This window comes from Tiliqua scincoides, chromosome 2 (genome assembly GCF_035046505.1).
Source record: "Tiliqua scincoides isolate rTilSci1 chromosome 2, rTilSci1.hap2, whole genome shotgun sequence".
Classification (NCBI taxonomy): domain Eukaryota; kingdom Metazoa; phylum Chordata; class Lepidosauria; order Squamata; family Scincidae; genus Tiliqua; species Tiliqua scincoides.
The window spans coordinates 265251402-265268710 of NC_089822.1; the positions used below are offsets into that span (position 1 = coordinate 265251402).

Consider the following 17309-nt stretch of genomic DNA (forward strand, 5'->3'; position numbering starts at 1 on the left):
ACCATCGGTTTTTTGACAATTGACAAGGCACACTGTGCTGCCAGTGGGGGGCTCATATCCCCCAATGGCCCTACTAATAATAAATTACCCTCTCCCAAATTCCCACAGCACACTGGGGGACAATTTGCAGCACATCAATGTGCCACGGCACAGTGGTTGAATATGGCTGGAATAGGGAATGATCCAGGCTTCTGCGTAAACATTTATGGATTGTGGTGCACACACCAGGCACAGCCAGGATCATGCCCTATGGGTGCAGCTAGTGGCATAGCTCGAGGGGGTGCAAAGCACTAAGTTTTGCAGGGTGCCTTACCACAGCGTGAAAGGGGCCCCTCTCCCTCCCCTTCAGAGCCATTTTGTATACGCCTCCATTTTGCTCCCCCCTCCCGGCTCCAAACCAGAGGAGCCCCTTGCACACTGCAGTGAGGTTTCCTGCAAAACTTAGTGCTTTGCACCCCCTCTACCTGCACCACTGATAACTATAATATTGTAATAAAAATTATTATTTTATTATTTGGAGCTGCAAGAGCAAAATATGTCACATCACATATTTGCCCAAGGCATAAAGGAGGGTGCAGATTTTCACAGGCTTCCCTCCAAGGTGACCTGACATATGAGGAAGTATATCACATGCTGCCCCCCTTACCTATTGATGAGCCAGTCTCTGCCCATCTCACTCTTTGGATTGGAAAAAAAAGGGGGTAGAAGTGGAAAAGATGAGAGTGGTGGACTAGCAGCAGTTCCCAAAGTTTTTCAGCTGGCATCTCCCTTGACCATTGGCTGCGGCTCCCCATTAGGGTTGAAGATATTGTATATAATGTATACCGGGGTGTCAAACATAAGGCCCGGGGGCCGAATGCGGCCCACGGAAGCTTTTTATCTGGCCCTCAGGCTCTCCTTTGCTAAGCAGCACTGAGGTGTTACTTCTGAAAGGGCAGCCCTCTTGAAAATTGGGCTCTCCCATAGCTTGAAATATGATCAAGAACTGCATATTTTCTCTTCTGTCATTTACAGATAATGAGGTCCTAAGTGAGAAAAAGTGCTTATTTTTGGTTATGACCTGTTTAATTACATCATTTCCTGCCTTTTGACATTACTTCCGGCCCTTAGCAGGCATCAAAAATGCTATTCGGCCCTTGGTTTGAAATGAGTTTGACACCCCTGATGTATACTATACAATACATTGTATAGCGCAGTGGGTTTTTGGTGAGGATTTCGCAGCCCCCCTGTCTGGTTTCTGAGGCTCCCTGAGGAGCCATGGCTCACAGTTTGGGAACCACTGGGCTAGAGCATCTGAGAGGATGTCGCCAGGTATGGGGGGCTCAGCATATGGCATGCCAGTTCAGGTACCAGGAGGTCTGAGGCCTACCCTGCTCCCAAGGTCTACAAGGGTTGTGTATAGGGTCTGACTGATTGCAAAATCCAGTGACAGAAAAGACTTGCATTTATTTTCCCTTTCACATATGGCTTCACTAACTTCTGGATGGTTTGCATAGGGCCCTCGTCCTGTACTTGTGGCACATGGTGGTCTGGCTTGTTTGGGCTGACCAGGGGAGCTGCGGTGCTGAGGTTTTGCAATTTCACAATACAGTGATTTGATTCAATGTCCGTGTTGCCTCCTCAGGAAAGCAGTTCCAAGAGAACCCAAGACCAAGATTCTGAGACCAAACCCTTTGAAGGACACGGCTCATGCCTAAAAGCCTGAGAACAAAAATTGCATCTCCATTGCTTGCAATTAAGGAGGAGAGGAGTGGAGGCAGGCTTGAGTGTGAATGAGGCTGTCACCTAGACTGGGAAAGAAAATGGCTGACAAGCAGATAATCGTGAGAAGCCAGGCTAATATGGGACAAGGGGGGCGATCAGAGCAAATGGAGATGCAGAGTCTGGCAGCCTCCAAACAAACGGTGAGATTGGAAAGAGAGAGAAAAACACCTCATAAAGGGGTCCATTCTGGGAGTGTTAGAAGACTACTGAAAAGGGTCACAACCCTGCAAGTGAAAGAGGAGCCAGAGGAGGGCTTGCTCCAGAGTCAAGAATGCCACTGGCAGGAGTCACCACAGGGAAAACAGGCTCCTTGTTCAAGCTGGAACAGCCCAGAACTGAAAGAATCATGGGAGGATATCAGATCTTTTCTAGCCCGTTTTGAGGGAGCGGATGAGGCCAGCCAGTGGGCAACGCGCTTGGTCCCTGGCCTTGGAGAAGCTGAGGAGGCCTTGAACAGCCTTGATTTCAGAGAGACTTGTGGGAAAATGAGAGCTGCCATCCTGCGAGGCGAGGCCAGCTGTCGGGAGTGGCAGCGCCAGCGGTTCAGGCATTTCGGTTTTGAGGAAGCTGAAGGGCCCCGAGAGGTTTGTGGCCAGCTCCGGGAGTTTTGCTACCAATGGCTGAAGCCCGATAGATGCACCAAGGAGCAGATTTTGGAGCTGGTCATCCTGGAGCAGTTCCTGGCTGTCCTTCCTGAAGACATGCAGAACTGGGTCAGAGAAGGCGGGCCGGAGACCTGCGGCCAGGCGGTGGCCCTGGCAGAGGAATTCCTGCTGCGGCAGCAAGAGGATGAGAGGCAGGAAGAGCAGGTGAGGGACCGAGAGACTCTGCTGCAGGAAAGTGGAGATGGAGTCTGGATTTGAGTGTACATTGTGCTTAGAGAAGAATCCAGAATCCACACTGGAGAAAGGGTGTGTGTGTGTGTAGTGCTGCAGCCAACAGAGTGACTTACCCAAGGCCACTTAATTTATCTCATGGCAGGGATGGGGTCTTCCTATTGGGACTTCTTGGCTGGTAGCTCAGCCCCTTAACCAATCTGCCATTCCAATAATAATACTTGTCTGTTGTTTCTACCAGTGTGGTGTACTGGTCAGAGTGCTGGACCAGTTGCAAACACAGGTTTGTTGGGAGGACTGAGTGGGAGGGGGAACCCCGTTTGTCATGCTCAGCTCTTAGAGCAGAGGGTGCCAAACCCTGGGCCGCAGACTGGAACCTGTCCCTGGAAAAAGCCCTGTCATGCATGGTGCTTACCGTTCCTAGTGCTTAACATGCTGCTGCCTGTTATCTTTCCAGTCCGTCTTGTCAGATAGTTGCACTGGGCAGCCGTGGTTTGGAGACCACTGTCTTAGAGGAAGGCTGGGGTATACTCAACATAAATATACACGCTGTTGTTGGCAACCTTCAGTCTCGGAAGACTCTGGTATCGTGCTCTGAATGGTGGTTCTGGCACAGCGTCTAGTGTGGCTGAAAAAGCCGATTCAGGAGTGACAATCCCTTCCACACTGGGAGCAAGTGCAGTCTGTCCCTGGTCTGTCTCCCTGTCTATGGGTCTTCCTTCTTTGCCTCTTTGCCTCAGTCTGTTGGCCAAGTGTCTCTTCAAACTGGAAAAGGCCATGCTGCACAGCCTGCCTCCAAGCAGAATGTTCAGAGGCCAAGGTTTCCTATCTGTTGAGGTTCATTCCTAAGGCTTTCAGATCCCTCTTGCAGATGTCCTTGTATCACAGCTGTGGTCTACCAGTAGGGCGCTTTCCCTGCACAAGTTCTCAATAGAGGAGATCCTTTGGGATCCGACCATCTCCCATTCTCATGACATGACCAAGCCAACGCAGGCGTCTCTGTTTCAGCAGTGTATACACACTGAGGATTCCAGCTCATTTACACGCTAACTACATATAATGTAGCACCATTAGAGTCTGTCACATAAAAAGAAACAAGCTTCTAGGTCCCAAGAAAGCAAGTAGAGTGATACTTTGGGTGTCCTGTCTGTGAGGTAGATTAGACTGAAAGAGAGAGACTAGACCAGTGTCACCAATGAGTTTCATGGCTCTGAGAATTGGAACCAACGTCTCTGCAAGTTTTAAGCACCCCCTTGCCTTTTCTGTCCCATTTCTTGCTCTTACTGTGGGGTCCTTGTTGCAGGTGCTGGGAGTGTTTGAAGAGGGAGCCTCAAATTCTCCCGAGGAAGACCAGATCCTCTCGGATTCCAGGCAGGCACAGCTGGATAGTGTTGTTGAGCAAGGAAGCTACCGAGAAAATACAAGCTTGATTAGTAAGTGCTCAGGCAGTGTGATGTTTCTTCTTTCTGATTGGGATATTATCTGGATGCAAAATTCACATCCCGCTCTTGAGCCCAAGACAATCCAGCACAAAAAGTTTAGGATGATCATATATTGTTGTTTATTTGTGAACGCAAACGATAGGAATCAAGTCACAATATTAGGCAGAGAGGTGACAGCAGAGGTCAGCCAGATTGGGCATTCACTAGGGGCCAAACAGAAAGGCCGACCAGGCTAGGCTGATCACTGGACCTTTAGTTCCAGCAACAGTTGTAGCACCCAATACATCAACATGGTGCCAGCACTGATATTAGTGGCATGTAACCACAATAAAATTTTTTATTTTTAAGGATGTTTTGGGAATGTCAAGCCCATTCTTTGCCATCAGTAGATCCCATGTTTAGTACCTGGCATTGCAATTTAAAAGAATCTCTGGCAGCAGAGCTGGGAAAGGCCTCCTTCTGCCATGGATGTTGGAGAGCTGCTACTGCCAGTCATTGGGTAGACCTGGAGATGGCCGCTGACTGCAGATTATTTAATTCATTGGCCATGCTGGTGTAGTGGTTGGGGAGTTGGACTTGGAAGATCCAGGTTCAAATCCCTACTCTGTGAAGCTTCCTGGGTGACCTTGTGCCAGTCACACGCTCTCAGCCTCATCTGCCTCGCAGGGCTGTTGAGGTCAAAAGGAAGGAAGAAAAAAGGAGCCATGTACACGCCCTGAGTTCCTTGGAGGAAGGGTGGTGTAAGAATGTGAAAAATAAATGAAAATGAATCAGTTTGTAAGTGGAAGGGCTGTGGCTCAGCAGCCACAACCACACTTGGCATGCCAAAGATTTTAGGCGTGATTCCTAAACAAAGTCAACAATTCAATAAATGCATCACAGCACAAATTCAGTTCATCTCTCCTCCAAAGAGAGATGCTGAGAGCAGAAAAGGAGGGGGGGAGTTGGGGAGTGTCAATGGTGTTAAGTCCTCTTTTCCACCAGTGTCCCAAGTGCTTGGGCTCCTAGTGCTGCTTCTACTGAATGCTAAATTGTAAGCTCCTTCTTCCCTCTTTTACTTTGTCAAGAGTCATATCCACTGACAACACCACATCTGTAGCATAGAGCAGAAGCGCTGGGCTTTGAAATGCTTTGGCATATTTGGCAACAACAGCAGGCATGCCTGCGTTGTGCAGAGCACACTCTGCTAGCCTTGGAATTATGCTGAGTGTCCAAGCCCAGTGCTGTAAACAGCATTAGAGAAAAGGAGAAGCAGTCAGATCTAGGAATGTGTTGTGGTTAGCTAGAGCCAGCTAGTTGTAGCTAGAAGCTTATCAGTAACCCTCAGTATTGTACGGTATTGCTTCATGAATTTAAGAGTGAATAAAAAGCTTGGAGGAAGCTAGGCAAGAATCAGTCCCCAGTCTATCCCTTGCTCCTTCCAACTTCCTTCCTGCATCTACCTTTGAATCCTGTCTGCAGTCTCATTCTTTGCTCCTTTCCTCAACCCTCAGAGTGCCTCTGCCCCTGGCATCTCCATCAAGCAACAAGGCTCTAAGCCTTGGGTGCTTCCCAAAGTAGCATAGCGCTGCTACACATATCAATTAAGAAATGAAAATAGATCATTTCTTACCTACCATCTGTACAGGTAGGTGGAAAGGATCCTGACAGGTTGTGACTCATATTGATCTCTGACTTGCTTTCAGCAGGTGAGGATGAGGGGCTGGGAGAAAACAAGGAAGCTTTGTCACTGGGAAACTCTCATGCAGATGTTGATAGAAGAGAAGAAAAGATCTCTCCACATCCAAAGTCAGAAAGGACCTCAGAGAAGCAACATGGGTCAAAGAGGAAGAAGGAAGGCAGCCCAGTGAGAAGAACTGGTTTGTTCCTCTTGGGAGGAGGTAGGGATGAGCATGAAGACCTGCCCATCAGGCACACATTTGGGGTCCCAGAACTCTGTGCTGAGGATGGGAGTGATTTTGGTGACAGCTCGGATTTCTTAATCGACGCAGAGGGCAGGCCTCATAAACGCTCAGACTCCAAAGAGTCGCCTGGTCAGAGAGCTGACCTTGTTCATCAACAGAAAGCTCCTGCTGGCGAGCAAGTGTGCTGCTGTTCAAATTGCAGGCAAAGCTTCCTTTGCAGCTTGAGCCCAGTTGAACATGAGCAAATCTGTGTGAGAGAGGACCCTCACAAATGCTCCGGTTGTCAGGGAAACGTTGATGTGGGTTTGGCACTACAGCATGAAAAAATGCATCCAGGAGAGAAACTGTACACCTGTTTAACCTGTGGGGAAAGCTTCAGCCTCTATTCAAACCTTATGAAACATGAGCGAACACACACCAGAGAAGGGCTGCAGTTGCCCCTTGAGTGTGGAAAAAAGCCCCATCAGACCTGCCGTCCTCCTGCCCTGGAACAGGGAAGCCACGCCGGAGAGAAGCCTTATCAGTGCCCAACCTGCGGGAAGAGCTTCAGCAAGAGCTCCGGTCTTCGCTTTCACAAGAGAATCCACACAGGAGAGAGGCCATATGAATGTGCAGATTGTGGGAAAAGCTTCAGTCAGAGGTCCAACCTGATCCTGCACGAAAGAACTCACACAGGAGTGAAGCCATTCCGCTGCTCAGACTGTGGGAAGAGTTTTCTTCGCAGCTCTGACCTTGTGAGGCACGAAATCACCCACACTGGAGAGAAACCATATACGTGTTCAGAATGTGGGCGATCCTTCGGTCACAACTCCACTCTCATTGCACATGAGAGAACTCACACAGGCGAGAAGCCTTATAAGTGCTCAATTTGTGGGAGAAGCTTCCGGCACCACTCGGGCCTTATCAAACATGAGAGGACCCACACTGGAGAGAGACCCTATGCGTGTCCAGCTTGCGGGAAGGGCTTCAGTCAGAGTTCCGGGCTCACTTTACATATGAGGACTCACACTGGTGAGAAGCCCTACCAATGCTCAGCGTGTGGGAAAAGCTATAGTCAGAGATCAAAACTTACGAAGCATGAGAGAACCCACATGGCAGAAAACTTTTAGATGTTCTGATCTGGGTTGGGGGAACCAGGAGGAAATTCAGTTTTCACCTCTGGATTGCAGGTTGTTGCACATAAAACAGAAAAACTTAAAGAGACAATTTCATGCAGAGGGCAGAATGTTGGGCTCCTTTAACCAACTGATTGTCTTTTCTCAGGGCTTGAACGAGGATTATGGGTGATCCATGATCCTTCGCATCATGAACAACAAAATGTCCATCAGATGAAAGTTTATTCCAACAATGTGATATTTGTGTTCCTGTAATCTAGATGTTTGCTTTGTAATCTCTAATGTTGAGTTCCCATTTTCTTAACTTGGTTTTATCTTCCATTATACTTCAACACCTCCCCTTGCTTGTATGTGTGTCTAGACTAGGGGTGTCCAAACATTTTGGCAGGAGGGCCACATCATCTCTTTGACACTGGGGCTGGGTAAAAAAAAAGAATTTGCATTTCAAATTTGAATAAATTTACATAAATGAATATATTAGAGATGGAACTCATATGAATGAATGAAGGTCTTGCAATAGCTCAAGGCCTACGAAAGGCCTTGCACAAAGCAAGGCTGGCCTTTCCTTCGCTGCTGCAGCTGCATCACAGACATGAAACAGCAAGCACCAGAGGGAGCCCTTGACCCACAGCTCACGCGAGAGGTGGCCTTCACGCTGAGAGCAGTTGCATCAGGCCAGTAACTGGTTCAGATGCACTTCTTTTTCCATCAATATGAACATCGCTAGAAAACTAGTGGGATTCTTCAGGAGTTTTTCCCACTGCCGATAAAATTTTATGGTTTCTCATCTCCTCATTTTGATGCCATTGCAGGTGGGGTGATGGAGACATTCATGAAAATGGGTGAAAGGGCTTTCTGTGTAATCTAGCGGAATTTTCCCAAAGCTTACTCATCCTAAAAACTTTCAGAGGACATTACATGTTTACATTTTAGCGTTCCTGTATATCAGACCTTCATAGGGCAGCCTATTTAACATGTGACTTTTAAAAACGAACACACTGTTCAGTTTCATGAGGTTGTTTCCATTCCATCTGAGATTCTGTATTTGTGATGAAAATGTAGTTGGGGATTTTCACATAATTACTGGCTGTCCTATTTATAATAACCTAAGGACTCAATCTCTTTGCTTTTAGGAAAAGAATGTCGGGTCAGTTCAACAAAAGATCCAGCAGTAACTTGTCTAGTGAGTGTGTGTGTGTGTGTGTGTGTGTGTGTGTGTGAGAGAGAGAGAGAGAGAGAGAGAGAGAGAGAGAGAGAGAGAGAGTGTGTGTCTCTTCTGGAGACTTTCCTGAAGAAGTACTTCATCACAAGATTGGAAGAGAACAAGCCTATATAGCTAGATTTCATCTGACTAAATCCGTCATGTGGCACTTACAGTCTAGCTTAGGGGTCTCAAACATAAGGCCCGGGGGCCGAATACAGCCCCCAGAAGCTTTTTATCTGGCCCTCAGGTTCTCAGCTGCTGAGCAATGCTGAGATGTTACTGCTGAAAAGGCAGCCCATGTGAAAATTGGGCTTTTCCATATCTTGAAATATGATCAAGGTTTGCATATTTTATCTTCTGTCATTTTCAGCTAAGGAGTTTCTATGTGAGAACAAAGTGTTGATTTCTGACCATCAGTTGCTTAATGATGTCAATTTCTGCTTCATGATGTCACTTCCTGCCCCAGCAGGAGCCCTGAATGCTGACTTTGGCCCTCTGTATGAAACAAGTTTGACATCCCTGGTCTGGCTTGTTGTCCTCATAAAACCAGACTCCTACCAGAAGCTTGCGATTTCCATCCTTGCAGTTACTAATTTAAAATAAAAACAATCCTTTATGCAAAATGTGGGGCTGGGTTTATTTATTTATTAAATATTGACAATCGAAAGCAGAGGAGAAGCAGGTCTTTCTTTGGAGCTTTGCATTCACATGGATTATTCCTGCTGGACCTTGCCTCTCCCCCTCCACCTGCTTCACCCCATGTGACTGTGGTGCAAAGGCAGAGCACCTCTTGGATGCATGAGGTCCCAGGTCCAGCTCGTGACATCTCTGGGTTGACTGAAACCCTGGAGATCCACTTCCAGTCAGTGTAGCCAGTATTGAACTAGAGATGGTCTAATAGCAGTCTGATTCGTGCAGCATTTTCTCGTGCACCTGTGATGAGGTGCGCCTTTGTGGTTGAGCACTGTTCCTGGGAATGTCATGTGCATGACAGGGTGGAGGCACTGGAATACCCGGCAATGTGGAAGGAGGACCCCTGGGACAGTTCTTCGCTATTATGGTGTTGCACTATGAAATAAGGTGTTGCACTCCCTCACTTCCTTCAAATCACACCTCAGAACCCCCAACTCCTTAGCTTGCATGCCTCTGGAATGGAAAAGAAAGAAAGAGGGGAATGGGGGACAAGAGCAAGCCTGGAGGAAAAGTCCTCCAGGGAGCCGGAGGAGCAGAGACCGGCACCTCACCAGGTCAGAGGACAACACTTGGCATGCTACTTCAGGCACCTTGAGGTTTGGTTGTGATCTGGCACCACCGCCCCATAAGAACATAAGAACAGCCCCACTGGATCAGGCCATAGGCCCATCTAGTCCAGCTTCCTGCATCTCACAGCAGCCCCACCAAATGCCCCAGGGAGCACACCAGATAACAAGAGACCTGCAAGGCTTTCTGGGAATTGTAGTTAAGAACATAAGAACAGCCCCACTGGATCAGGCCATAGGCCCATCTAGTCCAGCTTCCTGTATCTCACAGCGGCCCACCAAATGTCCCAAGGAGCACGCCAGATAACAAGAGACCTGCAAGGCCTCCTGGGAATTGTAGTTAAGAACATAAGAACAGCCCCACTGGATCAGGCCATAGGCCCATCTAGTCCAGCTTCCTGCATCTCACAGCAGCCCCACCAAATGCCCCAGGGAGCACACCAGATAACAAGAGACCTGCAAGGCTTTCTGGGAATTGTAGTTAAGAACATAAGAACAGCCCCACTGGATCAGGCCATAGGCCCATCTAGTCCAGCTTCCTGTATCTCACAGCGGCCCACCAAATGTCCCAAGGAGCACGCCAGATAACAAGAGACCTGCAAGGCCTCCTGGGAATTGTAGTTAAGAACATAAGAACAGCCCCACTGGATCAGGCCATAGGCCCATCTAGTCCTGCTTCCTGTATCTCACAGCGGCCCACCAAATGCCCAGGGAGCACACCAGATAACAAGAGACCTCATCCTGGTGCCCTCCCTTGCATTGGCATTCTGACATAACCCATTTCTAAAATCAGGAGGTTGCGCATGCACATCATGGCTTGTACCCCGTAATGGATTTTTCCACTGCTGTCAAATTGAAAACCCAAATGAAAGAGCACCGACATTCAAATGAAACAGAGATACAAATGCAACAAAACACACAAAGAGTGTCTTCCAGTCCAAGGAATAGAAGGGGGAGCAGAGGTAGCAAGTGGGCCTGGTGGGGAGGTTGCCTTCTGCCAATCTCCTGCCTGAGGCAACCACCTCAGCAGACCTCATGGATGGGCCAGCATTGGGTGGGGATGGATGAGAAAGCCTTTTAATAAAGTTAAATTAAAAGATTTAAATATCAATACAAAAGGCAAACCCCCTGCGGGGAGATCAAGAGTTAAATTGTTAATTCTAATAATTCATTTTAGCAGTGCAATCCTACTGTCTTCCCTGGAAGCAACCACAGTGGGATTTACTTGAGTGTAGCCGCATAAAATTGTGCTACACCAGCATTTCCCAAACTGTGGGTTGAGACTCCCCAGTGGGTCTCAAGATGATTTTTGATGGGCTGTGAAAAGTTTCTGAAATTTTATTTTTCTTTAAACTTTACAAGCACCCTTGCCCAGTTTGCAGAAGAAAATTGCAGCAGTGGGCAATCCAGATGGAGAGACCAACCATCTTGTGGCTAGAACGCTCACCTGTGATGTGAGGTCATCTTCATACCCCCAAATCACAATGTCACATTTGTAAATGTGTAAATACATTTCTCTAGTATTTCTCTAGTATTTAGCATGCTGTAGATCAAGTGTGAAGCCAGTTTCAGCTTTTTTCTGGCCTGGATGTCCCTAACTGGACATCTTGCTCTGCAGTTCAGCTTTCTGGGTTCCCTAGAATGACTGAAAATGTTTGGCGGAACAGTCCTTGAGCTCCATGCCTAGGCAAGTGTAGCAAACGTCTACACTCACACACACTATATGTAAGATCTCCACTAGCCTCAGGAGCACAGGACCCTAATATCATTACTTAATAATTTATTATTCATTAATAAAAATATTTTCTCTTTTTTTTCTAATAAGGCTACGTGGGTCATGATAGATTGTCTTTTAAAAAGTGGGTCCTGGTCAATGTGACCAGATGCCCTCCTTTTTCCAGGACATGTCCTCTATTTTAGCCTGATGTCCTGGAAAAGAAATGTCCTCCTTTCCCCAGTGAGCAGGCAGCGCAGAGCCTTCTTGGAATCAATAAATTATATGTAATATAGTTTTAAATTTAATAATAAGTAATATAGTGTTTAAATGAGCCACAAGAAATCAATATACAAGTGTTTTTAGTTTTTATTTTGTCATGTTCTCTTGGATGTTCTACACTGTGGGGTGCCTTGTCCTCTTTTGTGGTTATGTCATCTGGTCACCGTGGTCTTGGTGCTAAAAAGTTTGGGAACCACCGCTTTACCGTCAGTGGTTCCCAAACATTTTAGCACCCACTTTATAAAAGGACACTCTATAGCAGTGTTTCTCAAAATGTGGGTCGGGACCCACTAAGTGGGTCGTGAACCAATTTCAAGTGGGTCCCCATTCATTTCAATATTTTATTTTTAATATATACGACAATGCTACCATGGTATGTGACAGCATTTGGGGAAATGTTACAGACCTATACTTTTAACAAGCTACTCTATATATGCTTTTAACAATGATAGTGAATGGGACTTACTCCTGGGTAAGTGTGGGTAGGATTACAGCCTAGGATTGTTTAAAATTTTCCTGTTTGATGATGTCACTTCCAGTCATGACATCACTTCTGGTGGATCCCTGCAGATTCTCATTCTAAAAAGTGGGTCCCGGTGCTAAATGTGTGGGAACCACTGCTCTATAGGGACCCACCTAGGTTTACAAGACTTTTCAAAAAGGAGACCTAGAAAGAAATAATATTTTCTTTAAGAAATATTTATAAGAAATATTACTTATAAACAAGTAAATTACTTACAAGTAATACTTATAAATAAATATTTATCTAAATAAATAAATAAATAAAATTAAATAAATAAATATTTATTTATAAGTAATAATAGCCAGCAAAAGCGATTAGCAACTACCTTGCAAACTTCAGGAGCTGAGCTCTTTGCCCGGTAATTAGCATTTACAGGATCTGACTTTTGACCAGCCTCAGGGCTTGAGGCAATTAGTCATCTGATCCTTCCATCACTCTTTGGTGACCCACCAAAAATCAGATCGTGACCCACCAGTGGGTCCCGACCCCCAGTTTGGGAACCACTGCATGCATTCCTGTGGCTCTGCGTGCCTGAAGGAGTTAACCAGAAAGAGCCTCCTTTCCTAGAGAGGCACTGGTCCCACTTCTGAAAAGGCTCCTTCCTGCCCTGCCCCCTCCGGGTGGGAAAGTGGCACCTGGAGTTTGGGGACCCCACCGGTCTGCGATCCCCCCTAAGGAGGTAAGGGGCGGGGAGGCTCCCCTGAGCAGGGCGGCCAGAGGCGCCGAGCGCTCAGGCGTGGGAAAAAGAGGCTGCTGGTTCCCACGCCCAGCGCAGCTGCTTCTCTGGGCGGGGGCTGCCAGGAAAGCGCCCTGCAGACAAAAGCAGGCGTGGGGGGCTGCTTTCGCCCCTTCCCTTTGTGCGCATTGGGGGTCCGTGGAAGGAGGGGAGCTCCCCAGATCCCACGTTGCAAGGGGCTTACTCGGAAGTAAACCTCAGCCAGCTCAATGGGGCTCGTTCCTGAAGGGCGTGTCATTAGTCTGTGGAACTCCTTGCCACAGAATGTGGAGATGATGTCTGCCCAAGATGCCTTTAAAAGGGGATTGGACAAATTTCTGGAGGAAAAGTCCACTGCAGGTGACAAGCCCTGATGGGGATGTGCAACCTCCTGATTTTTGATGATCTCAGAATACCTGATGGAAGGGAGGGCACAGGAGGCAGGTCTCTAGTCGCCTTGCAGGCTCCCTGAAGCATCTGGTGGGCCACTGTGAGTTACAGGAAGCTGGATTAGATGGGCCTTTGGCCTGATTGATCCAGCAGGACTCTTATGTTCTTATGCAGCCTCAATCTGTGTCTGTCTTGGTCGTAGGATGGCAGTCTGTTTAACAAGAGAAACAAAAGACAGTCAATGCAACTGATGCTTCTAGCAGTGGCGTAGCTAGAGGGGGTGCAAAGTACTAAGTTTTGTAGGGAGCCTCCCAGCGGCATGCAAGCAGCCCCTCTCCCTCCCCTCCAGATCCATTCTGGGTGTTGGGAGCTAAACAGATGTGACCATGGAATGAAAGCGGTTCGTTTTGCTCCCACCCACCTGGAATGGCTTTGCACCCCCTCTAGCCACTAGCTTCTAGGCGTGTTTACTTCAGAGGAAGGACCTAGATCAGTGGGAGACTAGCGCATGCTTTGGGTGAGAAGGTCCTGAGTTCACGCCCTGATGTCACCAGTCAAAAGGAACAGGGTAGCAGGTGATGGAAGAGATTCTGTACCCAGGGTAGACAGTACCCAGCTAGAGAGATAAATACTTCAGGTTTTATGTTCACAGTTAAGGTCTACTGAGTTCAGTGGGTTCTGAGCTGTACTGAGTTCTACTGAGTTCAGTATGTTCTGTGCAACTCTATGCAGACCTTGAAAGTTCTTGCTGTAGCCTCCCTTCAAATATAGATATAATGGATATTGTGCACAGATTTTTCCAGAAGGGGTAGCGGTGTGAGTCTGTTGCAACAAAATATAATGAAGCATCTTGGAATGCCTTAAAAACAAACACATTTTCAACAGCGTGAGCTGTGGCCCGCTTCTGCTACAGCCTGCTTCGAGAGATGCATGAAGTGTTGCAGTAACATAGCTGAGGACGGTGACAAAATGATAAATACTGCAGGTGTCACAACACATCACGTAAGCTCCCCCCCTTCACACTATCGGAGTCATTCCGGGCAGCAGCGGCAATGCTCAGGTGCACGTTGAACCAAACGTTGCCCACTCATTGCTGCCCAGAATGGCTCTAACAGCAAGTGGGAGGGGCAGCTTATAGGGCACATTGCGGCACCTGTAGTACTTAGCATTTTTGCCCCCCTCTGGCTACACTACTGAAGTGTTGTTGTTGTCATTGTTAATACATTTTTATCGTGTCCTTTCTCCAGGGATCTCTGGGCAGTTTGTATGATGTGTCCATCCTAGGGCCAGCCCAAGTCTTCCTGAGCTGGCATGCCAAATGCCCGACCTTACCCACTGGCATTTCTCCCACTTTCCCTTGTTCTAGCTCAGCTCCCTTCCGTGTTTCCTTGTCCCTCTGTCCCCCTCTCCCTTATCCAATCCAAGCATTGGAACCAAGCAGGCAGAGATGGACACCCTCCACCAATCTCCAGTTTATTTAATATATTTCTATACTGCTCTCTAAAAACTTTATACACATTCCGGAGCTGAGGGAGGTGGCCCGCCACCTTCTCCCTCCCTGGGGGCAGTGGGTGTTACAGCCCCTGGGCCCCATCCATCACCACATCATCAACTTGATACAGGGATGATTGTTTTAATGAATGTGAACAATATGTCAAAACAGAAGGCTAAAAGTAATTCACCATGTATGACTTTATACTATATGTATAGTGGATCTCTCTACACAATGTAGTTTTTTTAACACAATGCACGCAGAGAAAAAAGTATATTTTTTGCTGGCAGATAGAACTCATTCTTGTAGTTCGGTGATGTCATGAACCACAGCCTTGCTTTCATTAGTCTCCAAACCAGCACCAAACTGGAAAGTTTCATCCACTGTACAGGGCCATCCTGCTGAACAAATTTTAATCACAGGTAAGCCATGGATGGAGTGTGGGCTATGAAGCCCCATGGTTTGTGGTTCACAATGACGTTTTAAGAGCAGCTAGCAGCTGTCAGCTTGACTCGGGGCTTCGAAATTGTAAATAAGACATGTAAAGAATGAATAGGGCAGCGATCTTCAACCAGTGTGCTGTGAATGGTCTCCAGATGTGCCATGGGAGCGTGAGGGAGGGTCATTTATTAGTGGGGCCATTGGGGGATGCGAGCCCCCCCCACCGGCAGTGTGGTGTGCCTTGTCAATTGTAAAAAAAACTGATGGTGTGCCTTGATAATTTTAGAGCCTTGTCAGTGTACCATGAGATGAACAAGGTTGAAAATTGCTGGGATAAGGAATGTCTCTTCCTGGAAAGAAAAAGATGGCATCAGAACAGGTGTCGGCAGAAGAACAGGACCAAGCAGCATTTGAGAAGGAAATGCAGCTAGAAGTGGAAATGGAAGCTCTGGATCCAGAGGGACGTGACTCGGGTGATGAGTTGAAAGCACTGGAGGAGGAGGAGGAAAAGGAGGAAGAAAATCCTCAAGTTGTCCAACATGCTGTGGACTTGCTCAGATGGTCAGCATCACCTCAGGTGAAACAGGAACCAGATGATGACCTGACAGAACATTGGGAAGCCCAGTGGCAAGAGTTCTTGAAGGCCACCCCATCCCTTCGCTCACGACTTGAAGACTCGCCAACGCCAGGACACCCGTCGTGGACTGACACCAAAGCCTTCCTTGCCTCATTTGAAGGAGCCGGCAACGCCTGCCGGTGGGGTCGAGGAGAGTGGGTGACCCATCTCATCCCGGCTCTTGGGAGAGAAGCAGAGCAGGCCCTGAGCAGTGTGGATACCAGTGAAATGGGTTCCTCCTGCAAGGCTAGAAAAGACTCCATTAGTGCAAAAAGCCAAGACTTGCAACTGTGCTCCCAAAAGGTTGAGGGGCCCCATGAGGTTTGTTCAAGACTCCGGGCACTTTGCCAGCAGTGGCTGAAGCCAAAAACACCCATGGAGGAGCAGGTCTTGGAGCTGGTCATCCTGGAGCAATTCCTGACCATCCTGCCACTGGACATGCAGAGCTGGGTCAGGGAACACCACCCAGAGACGTGCACCCAAGCAGCATCCCTGGCGGAGGACTTCCTGTTGAGGTGGCAAGAGGCCGAGGGGCAGGAATTGGAGGTGAGAGTGTTTTGCCCTAATGAGAGAGAGATCCATTGTTTCTGATGGGCGCCTGATTCGAGGGTCCAAAGCTAGGCTGCCCAGCTTGAAGGCCACACTACAAGCATGTCCTCCCCGAACACAACACTCCTTTATTTCAATAGATATGTATTGGAGCCATTCCGTTCTTTAGGGGGAGGACTAAGCATGCCCCATGCAACCTCAGTGAGAGATCCTGTTTGTTTTGTTGTGGAGAACCAAATTGGATCTATGAGCGTTTAGCTCATCTCCCACCTGCATACCCCTTCCCTCCTCCACTCCTGATTCTTGGTCACTCTAGAGCAGGGGTGTCCAAACATTTTGCCAGGAGGGCCACATCATCTCTCCGACACTGTGCAGGGAAAAAAAAGAATTAATTTACATTTAAAATTTTAATAAATGTACATAAATGAATATATTAGAGATGGAACTTATATGAAGGAATGAAGGTCTTGCAGTAGCTCAAGGCCTCTAAGAGGCCTTGCACAAAGCAAGGCTGGCCTTTCCTTCGCTGCCGCTGCTCCATCACATACGTGAAACAGCAAGTAGTGGAGGTAGCCCTCATCCCACAGCTCACGGGAGAGGTTGAACAGTCACCCTCACACTGAGAGCAGTTGCATCGGGCCAGCACAGGCTCCAGCAAGTCTCCGGAGGGCCAGAGGCTCTTTGGAGACTGGGGGCTCCCTGAGGGCTGGATTGGGAGCCCCGAAGGCCGCAAGTGGCTCCCGGGCCGGGGTTTGGGCACCCCTGCTCTAGAGTGTTACAAGCAGAGAAGTGGCGTTTATATGTGACTAGCAAAAGGCTGGCAAAGGTTTGGGACTGCATAGGGGGCACTAGCCCCCCCCATCCTTTTATCTCTTCCCTTCTTTCCTCCCATTTTTCCTCCCTAGAATGTGGCTGGCTGCCTAGATGGGCTGCTTTGTCTGCTGCAGGGTTACACCAGCTGTTTAAGACAGTGGTGCCCTGGAGGGACAGTGCTACATTTCTATATGAGAATGAGATCCATTGAGGATGGAGCTGCCTGCAGCCTGCACAGCTCTATGCTTCT

At 47.9% G+C, this 17309-nt stretch overlaps 2 protein-coding genes across 3 annotated transcripts in view; both read left to right on the forward strand.

Annotated features, from left to right (window-relative positions):
- Positions 1-1787: 1787 nt before the first annotated feature.
- Positions 1788-8270, forward strand: LOC136640368 (zinc finger protein ZFP2-like). Of its 2 annotated transcripts, none has more exons than XM_066615446.1 (3): positions 1788-2573; positions 3904-4033; positions 5728-8270. In XM_066615446.1, the coding sequence occupies exons 1-3, from the start codon at positions 1803-1805 to the stop codon at positions 7053-7055; spliced, it is 2229 nt and encodes a 742-aa protein (XP_066471543.1). In that variant the 5' UTR covers positions 1788-1802; the 3' UTR covers positions 7056-8270. The 2 variants fall into 2 exon arrangements, with proteins under 2 accessions (XP_066471543.1, XP_066471544.1); XM_066615447.1 differs by having other exon boundaries at positions 5731-8270.
- A 4396-nt stretch (positions 8271-12666) lies between these two features.
- LOC136640533 (zinc finger protein 271-like) overlaps positions 12667-17309 on the forward strand; it is a 37389-nt gene continuing 32746 nt past the window's right edge. Inside the window, exons 1-2 of the mRNA XM_066615688.1 lie at positions 12667-12722; positions 15368-16243. Coding sequence (XP_066471785.1) covers positions 15422-16243 — 822 coding nt within the window. The 5' untranslated portion in view covers positions 12667-12722; positions 15368-15421. The remainder of the gene's footprint in view (positions 12723-15367; positions 16244-17309) is intronic.